The 22442-nt window shown below is 40.0% G+C and overlaps 2 protein-coding genes across 3 annotated transcripts in view; one reads left to right on the top strand and one right to left on the bottom strand.

The window, feature by feature from the left end:
* The window catches only part of MOSMO (modulator of smoothened), a 32098-nt gene extending 20115 nt beyond the window's left edge, over positions 1-11983 (bottom strand). For both annotated transcript variants that reach the window (XR_009818437.1, XM_061992733.1), the window contains exon 1: positions 11672-11983. Coding sequence is in view for 1 of the 2 variants with exons in the window: in XM_061992733.1 (XP_061848717.1) it covers positions 11672-11777 (106 nt within the window). In the remaining variant the exon portion in view is untranslated. The remainder of the gene's footprint in view (positions 1-11671) is intronic.
* A 2017-nt stretch (positions 11984-14000) lies between these two features.
* PDZD9 (PDZ domain containing 9) lies at positions 14001-18815 on the top strand. The gene is made up of 3 exons (XM_061991776.1): positions 14001-14120; positions 16458-16634; positions 18639-18815. The coding sequence occupies exons 1-3, from the start codon at positions 14075-14077 to the stop codon at positions 18677-18679; spliced, it is 264 nt and encodes an 87-aa protein (XP_061847760.1). The 5' UTR covers positions 14001-14074; the 3' UTR covers positions 18680-18815.
* The last annotated feature ends 3627 nt before the right edge of the window (positions 18816-22442 follow it).

Genomic DNA, 22442 nt, shown 5'->3' with positions numbered 1-22442 from the left:
AAGAATACAGAAATGATGGATCTTCACATTTTAGTGGATTCCCTTCCACACAGGTGTCTTATAAGGTGGTCTGTTCACAGGTTGCCAATAACTGGACTTCAGAGCTCTCCATTTTTAACTCTTGCACACTTAAAAGCAGCATTTCACCAAGTCTGCTGAATTTCAACCTTAATAGATGTTTAAGCATATCAGGATAGACATACCAGAACTCCCAAATCGCACCAAGTATTCTATTGTTCTGCTCTCTATTCATGAAGCTGAAATATCTGTCAAACTTCCTGGTTACAGTCTAAAGCAATTTCTCCAGCCTAATGACAAAGGCATTCAAAGGTAGGGAGAAAATTAAGGTTCTGACCCTGACATCAAGACTGTTTGTGCATTTAATTAAATTAAAATCAGGAGGAGTAAGGACAATGTTACTCTGCCAGCTTTAACTGTTGTGCTTTGAGCTGATCTCAGCTTGCATCAGACATGCTCCAAGGATACCCACTGATCTGGCTCTTCCATGGCCTCATGAATCACCCAGTGGTTTAAGGTGAAAAGAGAAGTGCTGAAATGCCTTTTGGCATTTATATATTTAGAAACATATTTGCAACTTTTGTGTGTCTGCTCTGCAAACACTCAGCCTAAATACACCTTACGTGCTTTTTTAGAACTCAGCCTAACATTCTCCTGGTCCACTGCTGAGAAGAAATTTTAGGCTTAGATTGCCAGAAGGTACAATAGATCTTGCTAAATATAGAACAAAATATTGAAAAAGCAAATAAAATGTACTAACAATTGGTGGTAATTTCTTTGTATCACATAACTGATGACAGGATTTTATTTATAGCAATGAGGACAAGAGAAGTTTGCAGGTAGAAGTCATAGCTTTTATTAGAACAATTAGAATAACTGGAAAGATTAGGCACATTTCTGGTCCTGCAATCCCTTTCTTGGACAACTAAGTCTCTCCCACTCTACCAAATGGGGATATAAAAGACACTATGTCTCCCAGACTTGCTTTATTCCATAAGGCATCTGTACCAATTGAAGAATGGCACCTAAACGCCCAAGATATATTTCATAGCTACTGCAGTAATATTAAAGTAGAATAAAACCTAACCTCAGTTTTCATTCCTAAAGGTACTTTTTCCACATTGCCAAATCTGTGTATGATATGCTTGTAACATCTGGCAATACAGGTTAAACTGCGTTTTAAACAGGGATTAGGTACAGGGCCAACAAATAATTTGTTCTCTACAAGTAACACTTCACTGCTGAAAGACAGACTGATATATAGCTTGACTAGATACAATCTTTCCTCAAGGACAGCCAGTACATGCTTTCCTGACTATCATTTTAAGTGCCTTCCTGACTATCATTTTTGAGTGCCTTCCCCTCAGTATAAAGGTAGCTTTAATTTTTCAGGTAACTTGGAAAAAAACCAACCTCCTGCCATAATAATCCTCAAATTTAGACTTTTACTTGCTTTTTTCCCATCACAGCAAAGACATTAGACCGAAGAAGAACAGGAAAGCAGGGAGCATACTCAGGATTTACCCTGAAGCTGTATTTTCTTATTCCTTTTGCTAGAGCAAGTCCTTGTTTTAGAAGCCTGTATCACACAAGCCTGAATTATTCAGGCAATTAACAGGTGCTGTCTGTGTAGTGATGACACCTTCTCTCATCACAAATTGGCATCTACAAAAATAGACTGTAAGAGTCTGGAGACTTTTTTTTTTGCTAGAATAGGAGAACACAGACCACTCCTCAACAGTTAAATATGCACTTTACTAAAATAAAATACGATTTTATCTTAACAGCAAGGCTCAGTCCTTTCTGAACAAGTGTGACTATTCTTAAAAAGCAATCAGATGTTATGTAGTGCTCCAAAGAACATATCTGTTAACATATGTTTATACAGTTGTTATACTGACATTCTGAAACAGAGTTCTCTCTTATTTTAGATTCAACATAAACAGCTAAGAAATGTTCTGTCTTTACCAACAACTTCATCCTACTGAACATATACTTACAGAGAGCATATACTTCAGATTACACTGGGCATAAGTCAACAGGTTTGTGTTTGTAAAACAGCAACTACTACTTGCAGTCTTTACTCTCTTTATTTCACTATTTTTCATGTGTTAAGCTTCAGGGTGCTTCTTGTAATTGCTAAGTGACCCAATAATATTCCACTGAAATAATTTATGAGATCACATTAAAAATTCTTGGTCATTCAATCTTTTCAGGTTTCCTGTACAACCTAGTTGCATAGTTTTTCAATTGAATTAAGTGTCGGTTTAAAAAACAAAGTGAAATATGCTTCTTCCCACACCAGTTTCTACAATGGAGAACTACATCATTAACACATGAATTTAGGTGCATGATTAGTTTCAGAAGAGAATTCAACCTAAGGAAAAAGAAAAAAGTTCTTTCTTTACCCTTGTGACTTCTCTTCCCCCACAGCATGCAATGCCTACAATGCTCCTCGCATCAACAGGCACAGAAGATGCAGAGCATTTTCTCCTTGACAAGAAAGGAGTTCACAATCTTCTCACTAACTGTGGGAATACCATTGGTCACTGCTATGCTTAAGAAAATACAGTTCTTAATGGTGCAATTTATAATATCTCTGTTTTGTAAAGAGAGGACTGAATATAAAAACAAATTTTCAAGCCAAATAAGTCACTTTCTACACAAAAGTCAATCTTCCGGAAAGTTGAGGTCCACGGCAACCTCTTTTTCTTCACTTGGCTTTAGTATAAAGACTTTACAATTAAAGATTGTGTATGTCTGATGTCTTAAGCTCATACCGATGAAGTTACAGATAAAACTATTCCCCCATACCTGTACACTTGTCTTGCCTATCATGGAAGTGAGGACCCGTGTTATTTCAGACGTATACAAAGATTTTATTGAAGAAAGAAGTATTTTCATTGAGACATCCTAATAATATCAGTATATATGTCATCAATTTCAGAAGCATAGAAAGAATTTAGATTCCAGGCAGCTCTTTTGCAGTATTCACAGCAAGGTGGTTGAGACACACTGAACAATCTGTTGTCCCATTCTCACTTATTGTGATTCCATATCTATTCCTTAAAATACAACTAAATTACACTGATTCCAATAGCTGGAAGCAGTCACAGAAAGTAAAGTGGAAACACAGCAAGACCAATTTGGGCACTGACTGGAGAACAAGAGGACAGGAAACTCGGGAATATGAAATGCAACACTATAAACTAGGAAGTTGGCTAGACGACAAACAGCACAAAAGTAACTACTTGACTTCATTGCCTGTGAAGACTGTAATTTCATTATTCAATTCTTGGATGTATCAAGCTCAGAAGCAGCTTAGACCAACTAATGCAGTGTCCAAACAATAGCACAAAGAATTGTTCACAGTCAAGTTCAGGACCTAATGTGAACTGTCTTTGACTGGACAAATATTCAAACATCTAAGTGGGTTATTAATCACTACACCTTGAGAGACTGTTATTAATCCCAAAGTGCTTTGTAATTTATGACACAGAACTGCAGTTATTATGAGGCTCTTGGGTAGTAGCCAACTGTTGCTTATCACACTACATTGTACAGATAGGAAATGCTGGCTTCTGTAATGTAGTAAATACCTGAGAGTCTTTTGATGCTGTCACATGGGAGTATCTTAGTTCATCCTAAGGACCCAGACATAACAGACTAAGTATGTTTTACTTAAAGAGAGGAACTAAACTCTGTAAACTATGTGCTCTGTAGAATTTTGGACCTCCAACTCTTAGCTGCTAATGTTTCATACTTGATTAGCTCATCCACAAACCATCAGAATCAGATGAAGTTTCCTAGGGTACTCAAGAGAGACCAAATTCTTGCAATTTATCCTACTTACAAAAGTAAAAACCAAAATATATATACAAGGTAACACATCCAAATAGCAAAGAAAATATTATATAAATGGAAGAAATCAAGAGCTTCACTCTGAGAAAGGATACAACCTATGACTGTTAATTCCAGATAGATTCCTATAGAATTAGGCCAATATAAGCACTTTGCCAGTCAAACGCTCCAGCTTGTTTCCTTTCTCCTTAGTACAGACACATACCCTGCACAGATTCTGTTCTTGGCCATATCTCCAGTTTTTCAGATCTGTGTATATCTCCATCAGTCAAAAGCTTGGGAATGAAAAAGGAAACTGAGTAAAGCAGTTGGAGCATACACGAGGGGATTACTGCAAAATTATCATATCAGTTTTGCCTCCATATAGCCCTCAATTACAACAAAACTCTGTCCATTACTAGATTTGTAGGCACTGTGAATTACAGTAACAACTTATTAATTATATTGTTATTTTGATTTTTAATTACAAATTTCATAAACTACAAATTTCTGATATAATTATAAAATATAATTTTCCAAAATTACTTTGCACAAGAAATAAAACCACTCTCCAGACTGTATTTACATTTGATTTAAAAATAGACAGCAGCTTTTAACCCCTTCAGAAGTCAATATTCATTCTCATCCATGAATCACTCTAGTTACCCTCTTCTGAAATACACAGGCGTCTACCACTGCTGGAAAACGTTTCAAGAACTAGATGGAGAACTCTCAACATGAGATGAAATTTCTATATACTGCAGCTTTACTGTAGCAGACAAGAAAAGTTATTTCTCTCTACTTTGCTTCAAGAATAGCAAGAAAATAAACAGGAAAAAGTTGAGCTGTTGTGAGGTACCTATAAAAAAAAAAAAAAGTAGGTCAGGCTTAAAAGTTTGACCTACTGATCTGCTTCACTTTGGCAAAAGTACAAATGGAGTTTATATAATGCTGCTTGCTTGTAAGCACTGGCTGGAAACAAAACAATACAAATGTTTTCAATAAACCTCAGTCATTAATAGCATTCTTTTTTTGTTGTTATTTCAGACAGTTTTAAATCCTTGTTTTGCAGTACCTACTACACTCAATCCTTACTTTTAAGGTTCATATATTTAAGCCATTCTTGTGTTAATCTCAGTGTCACATTGTGGCAACAAATGTAATATGTACAGCTAAGAGCTCTAGGTTGATTTTAAAAAATCATCACTATTAGTGAAACCTAAAGTCACAAAGTTGAAGTCTCAACAAGGTACCTTCCCCAGAGTTTATACTGTCTACAAAGCAGATACTTCTTAAGTAAAGCATAGGGTAGACAAAATCTGTATCTGCATATATTGAATTTAATTTAGTTCTACAGTAACTGTATGCAGAGTTGTGAAGTAAATGTGTTAAAGAAAAAATGAGATCCCAGTATTTCCAATAACAAGTACTTGAACAAAAACACCTATCAGAAAAGACAAACACTATTCTTCAATTTTTTGCCTCTGTTTAATAAAGTAAAACTGTGATATGTAACAAAAGTTAAAAAAAATCAAACTAAAGCTTTGCTGCTCATGCTAACAGAAGTCTCTGTGATAAAAGTAGTACCTCTATTTTACAGACTAAGAAACAGAGATACTACCACAATAATTTTCTGACATCCAAAGTCAGTCATGCCACATGCTAAACTTGAGAGGTAACTTGAAGGGTTACTGGTTCTTAGATCCATACTCTATAATCAGGTACTTCTTACCTGATTTTGTCACACTAATTAGAGAATGAGGAATTCAACTCGTTCTGGTGGGAAGTAATCTAATAGTTTTGTACCTTCATACACTGAGGAAAAGCCAAAACATTCACCTAACAAAAGCAGTATTCATTTGTGTTTGTTAAAAAGCAGATGTAAAACACCAGTTCCTCTACGAACAAAGACAATTAGCTCTCTCATCTCTGCCTCTGGCAGGCTCAAATAACCAAGCTGACACAGATCTCTTTCATAAGATTCTTCCTACACATAAAATAGTTCCATATGTTTAAATGTGGAGTGGTTGAACAAGCACAAAATTAATTCATTACAACAATGCTTTACTATTAATTTTTCTGGTGCCTTGAGGCCTGGTCAATTACAAAATCCAAGTACAATTCAAGCACTCTGCCTTGTCAGATTTCATACATCCACTTCAAAGACATCTACAGTCAGGATGTGGGACAGAAAGGTTAAAGATGGCACTGACATACCCGGTCCAAGCACATCTATTAACAGATTCTTCTTGTTAGAGTATTGAGATTACACGAGTTTTAGATTTTTTACCAGTCCTTACTAGTTCTTATTTGAGTTTTGTATTGTTCCCTTTAAAGCACTGGCAACATCTCTAAAATACAGGTACTGTTAGCGGTGCCTGAATCTTTCAACAGGTTTAGATCAGCAAGTATCACACTTGCTCACAGACCTGAGGGCGTCTACCAAAAAGAACCTAATTTTAACACTGATGTTCAGATGACTTTGGAGATTGCTTTTCAGCAGCTGCTTCTTTCTAGAGCATGATGGTACATAATTATTCACTCTCTGTAAGATCAACCCATTTTTGTTTGGGGATTTTCTTTTTTTATTCTCATGCATGCAGTCCAAACAGGTTCATGGGAGGGCAAGTAACTTGTTATAGTGCCACTACAGGACATAGTACAAGAAACATTAGGAAAAAGTAATTTTGTAGAATTGCTTCCTATCATAGCTCATCCTCTCCTGAGAAGAACTGGGAGAAGCATGCTGTGTTTTGAGTAGATTCCAAGGTGCTTAACAAACGATCCCCAGAACCCTTTTACAGACAGTTTTTGGTACTATCCATACATCAAAGAAACAAAACAAACCACTATCTACTTCAGTGGACAGCACAATAATTGCTCTACACCATGATTCCTCCACAGAGAACTGTATATTAACAGTCTCTCAGCAGAAGCTCTAAAGGGCACAAGTGATAAGACGCCATACTGACTTTTACATATCACTATTTTTTGGGCAGACAACTGCATTTAGAACAACCGTGCTAGCCAGAACTCAAGTTTACACCCTCTTTCAAGTTGTTAATGCATTACTTATTCTATTTTATCTAGAAATACTGGTTTGTTCAAATATTTTTATGTGATCTTGGGTTTATTCCATGTATAGTTAGTACTTCAAGTAGATAAAATAATTCAGTGCCAATATGGTCTCAAGCTGTGCAGGATCTGGGAATCACTCTCAGTCATACCACCTTGTGACAGTTATATTGAGCTGACCCCAACAAAGCCACAGCTCCTGTTGGAACCGTGGAGCAAAATTCCTCAGGAAGAGCTATTGCATGCAGAACAACACCGAACAGTAGTAATTAACCACTTAGTGCTAGACAACTTATTTCACAGAAGCAGGGAATTAACCTTCAGAAGGAAAGGCCTACTAGGTCTTGTGCTTTTCTGCAAGACCAAAGATACCACCAAATCTGGAATCATACTTGATAAATAAAAAAGCAGCTGAGTAGGCAAAACCATGAACTATACAGAATGCTTTGGCAGATACATGGAAAGGCAGGATTTGTAAACACAACAGACAAATCAAAATAGGTAGCATGTTACAGAATCACAATTTGTATTGTACTGTTACTGCACAGCATGGTACAGAAGGCAGTTCAAATGAAAAGTGTAATTCCTAACACAAGTGACCTTGATGCTTATGTCATGGATGCAAAATGAAATTGGAAGCCCTGCTGAACACTAATATCACCCAAGTCAGCACCACTGTGCATGTGCTGAGTGGCCTGGACATTACACTATACTGTGCGTCCCACTGTGATATATATATCAAAACAAGAGGCCGTGATAAATATTTGCTTTAGAAGTTATCCATCACAGTTTAGCAGCCTTAAATTCTGCCATCCATATTAACTTAATGACTACTACTAAAAAGGTACAGGTTCTGTAAATTGGAAACAAATGAACGACCATGGTACATAGGAAGGGATGACTAAGACACATAAACAAACTAATAGCTTAGCTTAGCTTTCTGAAGAGTGATTTTATTTGATGAAATTATCTTCTTGAATTATTTGACCTATCTAAAAGCATTTCAAATTGTCAAACCCCCTACATGCACAGCTTTTAACATGTCTAATTTCAAACGTGCGTACTATTTGCATCCTCTTCTCTACAAAAGGTTTAAGAGATTAAGCTAGAGCAACTTCTAACCCCCCTCCTATACTGAAGACAAAATACCAAAATCATTAAAGACCCTCCCACGCAAAAAAGGAACATATGGAGACAAAACTATCAGCTCTCAAAGTTCATCACAAAAGAAGTACAGAGATGGAGAAGTAAAATTCATTACTACTGAAATCAGTGGGAGCTTAAGAATTGGCTTAAAGTCAACTCTGTCCTTATTTCTTGCATCGAATATCAGTTTGATAAGAAAAGAATGTCAGTACAAGAATACTGAGAAGCCACTGGTTTCCAGATTGGAGTTATCAGTGTTCTGTACTTGCACACAATTAATAAAGAAACCTCACTGAAACCTCTCTGAAAGAGAAATCCATTTTCCATCTTTGCTTTATAATCTTAAACACGTACAAAATACTGGAAACTAAATTAATGAACAATTCTTACAAAACTACATAAAGAAAAAGTGCCCAACGGAGACCTGGACCTAGGTCCACAAAGATGCAGTTCCTCTGGTCTACAGACAGATAAGCACCTGGAACTTTCAATGATCTCAGTTACAATCCTTTACTCATAATTACAGTGCTGGAGAGGATTTTTTATAGCCAACATGTTTCAAGTTACTGTAAAACTTATCTTTGAGAGTAATACTTAAGACTAGTTAGCCCCTGCCTTACATTGATTTCCCCAGAACATAAGCTCCTTTTAAAAAATACTGAAAACATTCTAGATTTTTCAGAAAAATATGAAAGCCACTCATTTATTTTGCTCTCCAACTTAGCAGAAAACGCCCATTATCTGTGGAGTAAGATGTACACATAGTTTTAACATTCAAATCACAACAGGTTTGGTTGTTGTTTTGTTTTTCCTGAAACGTAAGCCCAGGTTCCCAACCTTAATGGCTGTAAACAGCTCTGAATGAACAAATGCAGTGCTGCCTTCTCACGTCTGCCAAGACCTCTGCTCTACACAATTCTCAAACAGCTGCAGCATTGAGAAGACCAGGCTGTTCCACGCTGCCTTTCAGAACCCCGAGGACAGCAGCCAAGCAGAGAAACAGTATTACTCCCCTTTCTCCTTGGTACTAGGCTGACTTGTAGAAGCAGAATCTAGAATAATTCCCACAGGAGGCGAACCTAAGAACACAAGGTAAAACAAAGAAATAGTTTCTTTCACCAAATAGTTTCTTTCACCAGCTGAGAGCAGAATCTTGAAAAAAAAAAAACCCCGTACTTCTTAGTGGCACATATGAAAGTTGGATGGCTTGAATGTGGTCCAAGTACAGTAGCCTACTGAGAGTGCCTGAATCTTGCTAGCAGTTGGGACAGGGTTTACTATTAGGGCTGTGTCCTCCTATGCCATACTTCTCCACAGCAGTCTCTGCGTAATGAATGGCACTCATAAAAGGATTTATCTCATAATTCAATACTACAGCATTTGCTACAGGAAGTCCTTGATTCAATGAGTATCCTCACACTTCCTTTATTTACAATTTGGACAAAAGGCTCATTTAAGAAGGTCTAAGTACTAGAAATACACATTTCTATTGCTTTTAACCAGATATTTTATAATATAGTGCATCAAATTCTTTATCAATAAAAATCTACAAAAGAATCATTAAGGAAGGATGGCAGCTAGCTCTCCTTTGTAATGTCATCAAGTCAACAATTTGTTTGGCATCGAGATTCAGCAAAAGGAAAAAAAGGCTTAGGTCTGTCAAAACATTATTCACCCAGTGAAGTCCTTCAGAATAATCTATACAGACTTCATGTCTGTCAGTCTAATTAGAACTTTTATCTGCACCTCTGAAAGGAGCACAGGACAGAAATGGCAGATGTTTCTTAAGTAATCATCCATCAAAGTAACTAAGAGTTAATGATTTCTAGGTATAATATTTCAGGAAACAATTTGTATTATGAAGAGATATTAAACATTTTTCTTTAATGAAGAATGGAATGGACTGTGCTTAGTTCCCAAAAGATCTTTCCTTCCATCAGCAATTTCTTTAGATTAGTTTTTATCTCATTTCTATACAGGCAGACAGAATCTAACATCTTACATTGCATAGGATCTGTTAAGCAGGACTTAAGAGAGACATACTTAAATATTTAAAATATTTAATACTTAAATACTTAATACTTAAATAATTAAAATTATTATAGGTCACTTTAAGCACCTGAAGGGCTCATTACTGCAGCACTGCTGCTAGGTAGAACTGTAAGAGGAAAGAACCAACAGTTTTACATAGCTATAGGCAGGAAGATCATCACAATTAGCTACAGCAGGAACGGTGAAGTCACTAAAGAGTTCCTGAATGCTACACTTTGGGAAGGGATGGAACTCATTCCTTTCCTCTGGACCACGTAGGAAAGGGTAGGTCCTAGACGATGTAACAAGAAATGATTTAAACAAACCATAAGGATAGTCTGGTCAGAGGGAAGGGCCAGTCACCAATTCCTAATAGCCAACATTTTTAACACTGTATTTGATCAGAATAAATGAAATATGATTAAATTTGAAGCAATTCAGTCTTTTTTCATGCATCAAATACTAAGCAGAAAAGAAAAGATTTAAACCCTCAGTGAGAATTTATGACAGAAGCCTTTACCCCAAGACTCCTTTGCTCTGTTCTGCACCTGTGGTTTGCTAGGAAATTATAGGTTTAGGAAAAGGTGTTTAAGCTAGTTTCATCTGTCTGTAGTAAGGGCAGCTTCCTCTCCTGACAAAAAAAACCCCTTGGGTTTCTCAGGACATGAGATCAAAGAGCAGCCTTCCTCCTGTTATCTTTCCCTGCTTCACTGATCAGAACATGCAGGTCATTATCAACAGGCTGAAATAAACTGTTCATACCATTACACCATTAGTAAAAAGCCAGATGCACAAATCTTTGTTCTTTTAAAGAACACGATGCCAGATTCTAAAATAAAAAACACATGAGATCTAGGCTTAAAAGCTGATAAAAATCAGCACGCAGGAAATATTCTGGAGGGGGGAAGATATGAAGGAAAGCAAGATCTTTCCTGCAACAAAGGAAACGTCAGCATAGAATGAAAGATTCAAAACCTGCCACAAACTACGCAGAGAGACTGATCTAAATTCCCTGTCCAAGGTGACTGAACCTCAGAGACACAGGCGGGGATGCTGCGCTGGCCCTGCGACTTTCCAGAGTGCAAAGCGCGTTTCAGGGCTTCTGCAGAACCCCTCGGGAGACCGGGCTCCGCAGAGTGCGTCCCCCTCCGCGCCTGGGAACAGCAGCTGGGACGCACCGCAGGGTACCCGCGGCTTTACACGGGCAGGGCAGGTCCCGCCGGCTCCGACCGGGCGCTTCCCCATCACCGCACCTAGAGGAGGGTCAACCCTGAGGGTGGTCCTGAGAGCTCCCCGCAGCCCTCGGCCCAGCAGCCCCTCCCGCCCGGCGGCCAGCCGACTCCTGAGCTTCTCCCCCGCGGCGCCTCACGCCGGCCGCACCGCGACAGAGCCGGGCCCCGCGGCTCCCACCGCAGGAGCTGCCCCTGAGGGGAAGCCTCCCTGGCCCCCAACGCCGCCTCGGGCCCCGCACCCCGCCTGTCTCTGAAGCTCCGGGCGCTGGCGGAGCCTCCGCCCGTGCACTTGCCGCCTCCGGCGGGTCTCCGCCGCCAGGCTCCCTCACCCGCGGACTCGCCGGTGTTGATCCAGTCCGGGTTCGCCAGGCTGGCGATGGCGAAGATGTCGGCAGCCAGGAAGAGGCATCCTGAGATGATGGTCAGTTTGTCCATCTCCGGCGGCTCCCGGCTCCGGCCTCCGCCCGGCTCCCGCAGCGGGCCCGGGCCGGGGACGCCTCACGGCCGCGGCTCCATGAGCCCCGCGCTCCCCTCAGCAGCGGCGCCAAGGAACGGGCCCCCCGATCGGAGCCGGAAGCGAACCCGGCAGGCGGGGGGGCGGCGGTTACTCCGGAAGGGAAACCCACTCTCCGCGGCGCTCTCCCCGTGGGGAGGCGGGGCTTCCCGGGAGGGGGCGTGGCTTCCCGCGGAGGGGCGGGGCCGCCGGCGCCGCGGGGCGGGGGAGCCCCCGGCAGCTCTCGCTCGGGAGCAGCGCGCGGCGAGGCGGGGCTTGGCGCTGCTGGGCCGGGCGCGAGGCGGGGCTGGCCCCGCCCCCAGGGACCTGCCGTGGGGGCGTGTCTGAGAGAGCTGTGAGGGGGCGGGGCCTGGAGAGGGGGCGGGGCTTAACGGCGCCGCGGGGCCAGAGGGGGGCGCTGGCGCCGGCCGTTGGGCGCGTGGCTGCAGGCGGCGGGGCGGGGCGGGGCTGGGCTGCGGTGAGGGGCGGCCGGGGCCTCGTGGCGTCGGTTCCTCCTCGCTCGTCGTTCGCTCCCAGCTTCGCCCCGGATCGGTCACAGCACGTGCCACGCGGCCTGGTATTTCACTGCCCTCACGCAATCCTTACCCCTAAAGGTGTTCTTCAGTCGAGGCGCATGGGGAGCCCTCACTTGTCCCTGCCCCGGCCCAGAGTCTTCACCTGGGAGCAGCTTCTCACTGCGCTAGCAAGGGAAAAAGGCGCAGCGAAAGGAGGTGAGCAGCTTGGCAGCACTGTGTGAAGAGGGATGAGGGCCAAGAAAGCCAATGGCATTCTGGGATGCAGCAAGAAGAATGTGGGCAACAGGACAAAGGAGGTTCTGCTCCCCCTCTACTCTGCCCTGGTAAGGCCTCACCTGGAGTCCTGTGTCCAGGACTGGGCTCCCCAGCTCAAGAGGGACAGGGAACTGCTGGAGAGATTCCAGGGCAGGGCCACCAAGATGAACTTCTCTAGAGAGTTTTCAAGAGCCATGTGGATACATTCTTGTGTGACCTGAACTAGGTGAATGTGCTTTAGCATGACGGTTGGACTAGATGATCTCTAAAGGTCCCTTCCAACCATTCCGTGACTCTGTGAATCAATAGATCATTCACAAAAAAAACCCTTCATGTTTCACTAGTCACTGTCACCATCTCTTTGACAGGTTGGGCATTACGTTAAATGTCAGAGTTGCTTCTGTAGCAATGGTAGAAACAGGGGGACCGAAATGATGGATTGATGGAGGTTCTTCCAGACATTACACACCTGAGGAGCACTACAAAAGCACTACTTTGCATTGTTGTCTGTGCTGTGTGTTTGGGACAAAACCAAATTAATTCTGACTAGAAAACTCACCCAAATACAGTGGTTTTTCATGACACACTTTCCCATGGACTGAGCTATATTGAAGCATGGCACAATCAGTAGCAAATAAATGAACAACACAGCAAATGTAGGAAACCAGCCTGGTTTTGGCCGTGATAATTCTATGTTGTTAATATTGTCATTCTGGCCTGAGAATGCTGATCTAAATCAGTCTAGCAGCCCCCACATCTACAGGTATTTGAAAAATATCGAATTGCTTACTTTCTTTCTTTCCTCTAACAATGAACACCCACGTGTTTTTTTCCAGAGCGGTATAACTGGTCTACACAGAACATATTGGGAAGCCAAGCGGGTGATTGTCAGGGATGTTTAGCTTTATGTAAGTCTTTTATGTAGTAGGAGACTATGCAAACAAAACAGAGGTATTAGTAAAGTAATCTTAAAGTGTGCAACAGCAATCAGTAGGACTTATTATTTGGAGGACAAGACCTGTAGGTTCTTATGAAATTGCCTATTCTTGATAGATTTTCTTAGGGTGGAGAAAGTAGTAACACTTTTGGTGATAAACAGCTGAAATTAATCCCTTGAAACAGGGAACAATTGGTGCTTGGAAGAAATGAGACAATTGATTTTTTATTTAAAAGATTTAAAAATTATATTTTGCTAACAATGGGAATCCAGCAGGCTTGAAAAGAAGTTATTTCTAAGGATCATCTACAGCTGTCCTATAAACTGGCTTTAAGTGGTATTTAAAGAGCTTTTAATACAAGCATCATGTAAAAGGCTGCCTCAAAATGAGTTTGTCTCCACATAGTTCAGCTTCATGGCAAAAGGAATAAAGGAGGAGAGGATAGACAAAAGGAAGACACATCTGCCATGGGCTTTTAGCTCCACAGAAATAGCTCTTCCTCTGCACTTGATGGAACATACACACTCTTCATCCACAGCTGGGGATGAAACTAAGAGTAAGTTTCCATCTCTTGTGGTCATTTATTTCTCTTTTCATTTCTATCTCCCCACTGCTGCTCCAGCACTACTCTTACAGTCCTGTGTTTCATTGTCTTGTCTCTTTAACTTCTTGTGCTACCACACAGTTTACCTTCTTCACAGAGCCTGCAGTGCCCCAAACTTTCTTAGTATCAAGAGTATCTTAGTATCCTGCTTTTGAGGTTGAGTATTTAGAATGGAATCATAGGCAGAAGCCAAGAGGAAAAGGATGTTTTGTCAGCAGAAGATTGAATGAGATCTTATGCTGCTGCCTGCAGAAACTGCAAAATTGAAGGGTAATCTTGAAGAAATTCTGGACAGTGTTAGGGAAATTAATATAAGTTCTGTTAAGTGTCTAGACTTTCTGTAGTAGAGAACAAAGAGAAAATCCACCTTCATTTGAGACTATATTGACTGATATCAAGTATAGTAGAAAGACAAGAGTCTCGTCTAAAAGTGTGAATCCTCCTAAATTTTTATAGGCTTTGGATTAGTCACAGCCTTCATGGGTTTAAATCTCTCATGTCTAGCAAGATAACTTCATGCAATAAGAAGCAGCTTAAAGTCAGGATTCTAGTGTCTAATTGAAGTTAGCTAGATTTATAATTAGGTTTTTTTGTTTCACTGCTGATCATTTTCTGACCTACAACTGCTCATGAATTTTAGTGGAATTTGCTGAATAATTTTGGCTAGGAGATAATATAAAATAGCCTTACTTCATATCATGTGTTTACATTTATTGGCCTGCAAGACAAATACTCATTCTGGAAGTGTGAAGCTAGGATTCAGTTCCCTCTTCTGGCTGAGGAAGGTTGAAATGCACATTGAAAAGCTACCAAGAACACCAGAGGAAAGGTTTTAATACCTTCTACAGATCCTGCTCCACTTTACATAAATTCCTGACCCAGGGTAGCAGGTCAGACCTCTGATGTCTCAGAATTATCAACAGATGAAAGTGTGTTCTAGAATGCTGCTTCCTTTGCTTTTCTTGCGTGACCATGAAAATGAAGTATTTGATCCAAACGAAATGTGGTATTCTACTCAATAGCAAAAAAAACCCTGCATTTTTCATTGAGAAGGTAAAAAAATATTCAGACCATTCCTGCTCCCTTCTTTTTTTTTCAGTTCTTCAGCCAAATTGACAAATAAAATGTTCACATTGCTATCCTTTCAATATAATTCACCTATAGACATTCTGTGCTGTCATTTAGAGCCTGATCCAAAGCTTTACTGAAGCCTTTGGAACAATGGCCAAGTTGCCATGTTTTAAAGAAGAGGGGTAAAGTGGTGTGAGTTTTCATTAAGTGATTCCAGACCGCTGGAGATGGTCTGAAACAGTTAAGTTATTGCTACTCTGCTGTCAGAAGTTACATTTAGAGATCACATCTTAAAAAAGAGACCAAAAGAGTCATTTTTAACAGTACAGTTTGTTTTAGGAATCTCAAGCACTCATATGACAGTCTTGACCTCTCTTGACTCTTGATTAGGAGAATAGGCTTGAGAGATGGAGGATTTTTTAAATTATCCTATTATATTTCTTGGTGGAGACCCTGGGATGATGTAATTTATATTGTATTACTTGTATTGTGCATTTTAATGCATAGAGGGTGCTCAAAAGTCTTTTATTTCTCTAGGTGCTAAATATGGCAAGTACAGTCCCTTCCCTCATGTCAGCAGTAGGATATGGAACCAACTGCTGGAAATTTAGAAATTCTTTTATAAATATTGATTTGAAAAAAAATGCATTTTTTATAGGAATTAAATCTTTATTCTAAAGTCCTTAATAGCTGACAACTCCTCTCATCTATTATTCTGTACTTTTTTCTCTACCTTCCCTGGATATATCACCATTAGTATTGAATACTTAAGGAGCACCAGTATTGCTTTTTCTCTTGGTAAAATGTGTGACTTTTTAAGAAATAAGTTTCTAAGTAAAACTTCCTTTTAGCATATTTATTCCTTGGAGGTCTTCAAGACCCGCCTGGACATGTTCCTATGTGACCTGATCTAGGTGGACCTGCTTCTGCAGGGGGGTTGGACTAGATGATCTCTAAAGGTCCCTTCCAACCCCTACCATTCTGTGATTGTATGATTATGGAACACACTAACTTTTTAAACAAATATTGCTATTATGTTTTTTTGTTGGGAGCAACTCATCAGGCAATGCCTACTTAGAGAAGCAATTAAGGATGAGGGACTTAACTGTATGGACAATTAGAACGGGTACAGCACCTGCTCAAATGACTCCTCAAAACTTTTATTGCAGAATGATATCATACTTTCAACTTGTAAACTTTTCCTTTCACTTTTCAAAGGGCAGTTGTCAGCACTGGAAAACGTCCCTCAGGAAACAGTGATTGTAGCATTGAAGGCAAACATTAAGATGAGTGCACAAGGATCAGGTCTCACAACCATACAGAACGGGCCATATCTCCAGAGAGTAAACCTCATTAAGAAAAGCCCTGCAGCTAACGGTGGAAAGCTAAAGCCAGGTAAAAAGGACCAATGATGATGCTGAAATTTGGTAGCATTGAAAATATTATTGTTCTGCATTTATGCTTTGAGCCTGTGTCTTATTTATTTACACTTACATAGATCAAAAAACCCCTCACTTTACAGAGAAAAGAAAGTAGCACAAACTATACAGAGCTCAGTGCCAGCATTCCATTGTAATGAAATACCTGTGATCTTAAAATAGCTGATATGGGTGACTCTTTCATAATCAGATCAAAACAAGCAAAACCAGATTTCCTATTCATCAGCAAGTTTGTCCAAAAACAGACTACCTTTATATAGCAGGTAAACTGGAATATATCATTCCTTGTTCCATGCATTATTGTTCCAGTAATTTCACTCTACAAGCAACACAAAACTTCTCAAAGGTGTGAAATTAATTTGCCTTATTGTTTGCTCTTTTTTTTTTTGTACAGAATAGTTACAAAGTGACAATGGACTCTGTGCTCTAATAATCCACACAAATGCATGTTTGCTAAATGCTTTAAACCTAAACCGTGCTTTATCAGTACTAACAGATTATTACTAGTTATTAAGGTTTCTTGTAGAACCTCAGATAACTATGCTCACCTTGTAATTGAAAGCTCTGTAAATTTGACTGCTTCACATGGGTCCCTAGACCAATTAAATTACGTTAGATTGAGGGACTACAGTTTCAGGATGACAGCGTGCTATGTGATTACCAAGTATTAAATTGTCTTTACCACAAATGTATGGAGCTAAGTCTTGAACATAATGAAGTGTCATTTAGAAATTTACTGGCTGTGCAATGGAAATGCATATCTTACATTTGAACAATTTCCCCAATATTGCCTTTATAGTTTGAATAGTCCTTTCTTCTCACACCTTTCAGAGAGAATTAGAATTCCAAGCACTAGGAAGAAAGATATACTTATTTGATGAAATAAAACCCATTGAGTGGAGCTCTTAACCTCTTTTTAGAAAACACTTTGCACTTTTGATTCAAGTAGAGAAATCAGTGGAAAAATCCTGAGCATGAAGTACAAATGGTCTTGGATTTGAACTAAGTAATTTTAAAAATTATTATTATTATCTTAGGAGCTGAGAGCTTTCATCTATTCCCTAAAAAACCCCTTATGATATACAAAAGCATATATATGATACTGATTTGGTTGTTTGTTTTGGGTCTTTTTTACACCTGTAAGGTAAAAAATACAGGCTATTGATCACTGAAACTCAGTATTTCTGTTTGCAACAATTGAAAAAGGCAAGCTCAGGAAGCATTTTGCTACAAGAACATGGAGTCAAATGATTTATGGCATGTGATGTGTTTGGTTTTTTTCAATAAGTATTGACCAGTTTAAAGGGAGTTGAAGACTGGAAATATTGTCCCTTTGTAGCTGGTCTCAGCTTTTTATTCAAAAGAAACAATTTGAGCATGCTTCATGGGTCACCTGGATCTAACTTGGCACATTATACACACACAAAAACTCAAACATCTGAATTTGTTCAACTCATGTTTAGAGTCAGCTTACAAAAACATTGTATTTAGCACCAAAGCTGTGAAATTTTGCAGAAAAGGTAGTATTTTGTAGAAGCTACACTTCTTAATGACACCACAGGCAGCATACTCATTGTGGCATAATAACAATGTACAGAGCACAGGGCTTCAGTAAAATATGATGCACAAATGTACTGCTTAGGAGTTTTTCTTGCAGTGAATTAGATTTTGTCTTTATGGACTCTTTTTCAGTTGGCTGAGTATTCTCTATACAATTTCAAACTGGAACCTAAAAAGACAAGTTTATTGCTGCTTACAGTTTGAAAGAGCTGGTGCTATTTTGCTTACTCTAACGGGGAGGAGGTAGAAATTACCAGACATAGTGGGAGGCAGTAATGTCTTAAAATCCTACAGTTAGACTCACCAAAATCATATGTATGTATGCATGCCCTATGCTCTGTGCCAGCAAGAGGAAACAAGGCTGCTTAGAACCTGATTTTTTTCTCAAATACCTTCACAGTGCAAGAGGTTATCTCTACCGAAATCTTCAGTGGCCACTGAAGCGTAGTAATCACAGAACTGATCAGTGAACTGAAAAGCTGCATGTTTCAGACTGTAAATGCAGGAACAGAGAAGCAAAATGATCTGCATCTGCAGTTCAGAGACTGCACCACTTTGACTCACCACTACAGTGTTTTCAAGACAGTATGGGCAGAAACAAACAGAATTCTAAAAGAATCTATTAAAAGATTAAGAGAATGTCTTGCAGATATTTGAAGCGTAAGTACATTGATGTCTGTGCATTTTGAAACACCTAATTTGAGGGATTTATCTTTCTGTTTGAGGCTGAGAACTTACATAAAACTTGGTAAAAGGTTTTCTGTTTCTTTTTTGTATCTGCTATACCTGGTACTTGTTCCAGAACTACTTCTTTGCACCCCAGTAGAATCAGTATCTTGTGGTAAGCTGGAGTGGAGAGATGATGATGGATTAGAAGAAGTAGTTAGAGGAAAAAGGGATTGAAAAAAAAAATACCAAGTAAACACTTCTAATCCTGTAATTTTTTACTACAAGTGTTTTTAACCCAAAAGGGTTAAGAAGAAAGTAGAACAGATGGAGAGAGGCTCCTTGCTCTGCCTAATATGGCAGCAGACAGCTGTACTGCTTGTTTAAATCCCCTATGCTGTTCAGTTGCAGTTCAGTACATCATGTTTACTCATACTGCTCCTCTGTGCAACTGTTTCTGCTAGCTGATAGAGCTGTAGTCTGTTACTTTTCTTTTACTTTCTCCAAAATTACGGGTTTATACAGTAATTGCAATTCCCCCCAACTCCTCAAAGCCCATGTTGTTATACTCCATGTATATAAAAGTGCTGGGGGCTTCTGTACTTGGCTGTTCTTGGATGCTATACTGTTTCTTGCAAAACCACAGCTCAGTGCTTTCCACTGGCAGCAGGTAGTAAGAACATTTATTTGTAGCCCTATCCCTTAAACCAAATAAACAAATGAACACAAAAAAGGCCACCACCCACTTTCTGCTGGAACTCCTCTGTTAGATTCTGCACCAGCTCTTGTAGGCACCTCCTACTTCTCCCCTAGCCTGGCTTAAATGTACATATGTTGGTTGTTTCCAGAGGAGGGAAAGGCACCAGCCACTGAGGAGAGTCAAATCCTGGAAACCTCCATAGGCTCAGACAAACACAAAGTGAAATGGCTTTTACACACATTTGGCTGCCTCCATACCAACACAGAAACAGCAAGGTGACATACAAGGGTAGGCAGCAGATACATACAGACAGTGTGTTCCAGCTGTAAAAATGTACAGGGAACAGCAGAAAGATGCCAACAGAACTGTTACAAACACAGCTATGAAACCTCAGCTTATCTAGTCCCAAGTGGTGGTTCTAATGAGACCATTCACCACTGTACCTTTATCTTGCCTAAAAACCCCCATAGAAATGGAAGGTAGCACTGAACACTGTAATCTAAAGTTTAGCATGTTCACTCAGAAAAAATCCCAACGTAAGCAAGTGAACTGCAGCTTTCCTTAGTGTTGTGAGTAGTTCTCAACAGAGCTAAAAAAGCTTTAATTAAAAGAGAAAGAAAACCAAAATTGCACCCAATGGATTTGAAGAACTGCTAAACATGTGTTTTTAGATAAAAAAGTACAGTGGTAAAGGCTACATACTTTGCAATACAAACATTAAAAAAGCCTCTTAAAATGGTTGCTGTGAATTTCCTTCCTTGGCAGGTGATGTTCTAACCCAAATTCGACGTGCCAATGTTATAGGATGGACTCTGCAAGAGATTAGGCAGCTCTTGCACCATATTCCCATAGGAACTACTCTACAAATCAGAGTTTACAGAGATTTTGTTGAAGTACCTCAACGCTGGCAAAGTGCAGTTGAATTCATTCCTGAAGTAAAGCTTCCTGTGATGACGGCAGAGTAAGAAATTAAGTATTGTACAGAGCTGGCAGTTAACACTTTGCTTATTATTCTAGCAAGAAGGAAGAAACAGTGTAATAGTTTTTACATTTTAGGGTAAAATGTTAGTCTACTATTCTATGATTCCACTTTTTTTCTTGGAAATAGAATCTGTGATTTGAAATGAACAAATACCAAAAGGAAAGTTTGCTTTTCTAGTTGGAGTGAAGACAGGGTCAGGACAGATGTTCATTTTAGACATGTCCTTTCCTGCCTCCACAGTGAACGGAGAAAGTCTGGCTGGCAATAATGCCACTGAAGTCAAAGGCCATGTTGATTTGTAATAGCCAAGGATTCTAGACAATTACAAGCTGGTGATGATACCAAGATGGAGGTCTTGCTACAACCATCTAAAAAACTTAAGTGTTTCTTTAATAATGGTTAATGATAACAACTTTTAAAATTAAATGTCAGGAAAAATAAACATTTTGTAATACAATACTTTTGCATACCAAAGCTTTTAAAAATATATTGCTCTCTGTCCTAAAGGTGGCTCGTGTAGGAACTATAATTAATGTAGATGGGATACAAGGCAGTTTCATATTTTCCTAAGGCACAAAGATTTAACAGAAAAGAAACCTCAGAGGTAGGGGAAAGAACAGAAGTATTAAAAGGAGATAATTAGGGTACAACAGCAGAAAGGAAGCTCATGCAGCAAGGGGTTTTCCAAGAGATTAAACCTCAAAGATTATATTTAAATAAATGATTTGCTATTCTTAAGGAGCAGAAAAAAAGCTAGCTTGCTTTTCTGTTGAAATTACAACTTAGCTATTACTTTATAGTCTAAAGGAGACAGCATGCAAAGCACTGTGGATGATGGTATTAGTTTGATGTTAAAACTAATGAACTTGTCTTTAGAACAAGTATTTGAAAAAAACTGACACCAGTACAGGCTGGGGGTTGACCTGCTCTTCAGCTCTGCAGAGAGACACCTGGGAGACCTGATTGATAATAAGCTAAATATGAGCCAGCAATGTGCCAAGAAGGCCAATGGCATCCTGGGATGCATCAAGAAGAGTGTGGCCAGCAGGTCAAAGGAGATTCTTCTCCCTCTCTCCTCTGCCCTCTTGAGGCCTCATCTGGAGTCCTGTGTCCAGTTCTGGGCTCCTCAGCTCAAGAGGGACAGGGAACTGCTGGAGAGAGTCCAGTGCAGGGCCACCAAGATGATAAAGGGTATAGAACATCTTTCATATGAGGAAAGGCTGCGGGAACTGGGGCTGTTTAGTCTGGAGAAGAGGAGATTGAGGGGAGATATTATTAACATTTATAAATATCTAAAGGGTGGGTGTCAGGAGGTTGGGACATCCCTCTTTTCTATAGTAGCCAGCAACAGGACAAGGGGTGATGGGATGAAGCTGGAACACAAAAAGTTCCACTTAAACATAAGAAAAAACTATTTTACTGTTCAGGTGAGGGAGCCCTGGCACAGGCTGCCCAGAGGGGTTGTGGAGTCTCCTTCCTTGGAGGTCTTCAAGACCCACCTGGACATGTTCCTAAGCGAGCTGATGTAGGCGACCCTGCTTCTGCAGGGGGGTTGGACTAGATAATCTCTAAAGGTCCCTTCCAACCCCTACCATTCTATGATAATAGTTAACTAAGTGGCTACAGGAATTATTCCATGCTGAAGTAATGCCATCCTCTGTATTTTCAGCACAAGTGAAGATACTAAGGATGAAGACGATGGCAGGTCCAGTAGCAATGCTGCTGCTGATGTGTAGATTTGGAAATTTTGCAGTATACATGGACACAGTCACACTGCTGTGAGTTCACTCATTAGTTACTATCAATATCCAAAATTTGGCAGATGTCTGACACAGGCCAGACACTTGTGGTAGGCA

This window comes from Colius striatus, chromosome 3, assembly GCF_028858725.1.
Source record: "Colius striatus isolate bColStr4 chromosome 3, bColStr4.1.hap1, whole genome shotgun sequence".
In the NCBI taxonomy this organism is placed as follows: Eukaryota; Metazoa; Chordata; class Aves; order Coliiformes; family Coliidae; genus Colius; species Colius striatus.
Note: the sequence above shows the minus strand (reverse complement) of the source record. Positions and strands in the feature narration are given on the sequence as shown.

Bases quoted from the DNA above. Each gene is read 5' to 3' on its own strand.
- PDZD9 (XM_061991776.1), top strand. From the start codon at position 14,075: ATGGAACATACACACTCTTCATCCACAGCTGGGGATGAAACTAAGA. The intron at 14,121-16,457 runs GTAAGTTTCCAT...CACTTTTCAAAG, and splicing joins AGCTGGGGATGAAACTAAGA to GGCAGTTGTCAGCACTGGAA. The intron at 16,635-18,638 runs GTAAAAAGGACC...ATACCTTCACAG, and splicing joins CGGTGGAAAGCTAAAGCCAG to TGCAAGAGGTTATCTCTACC.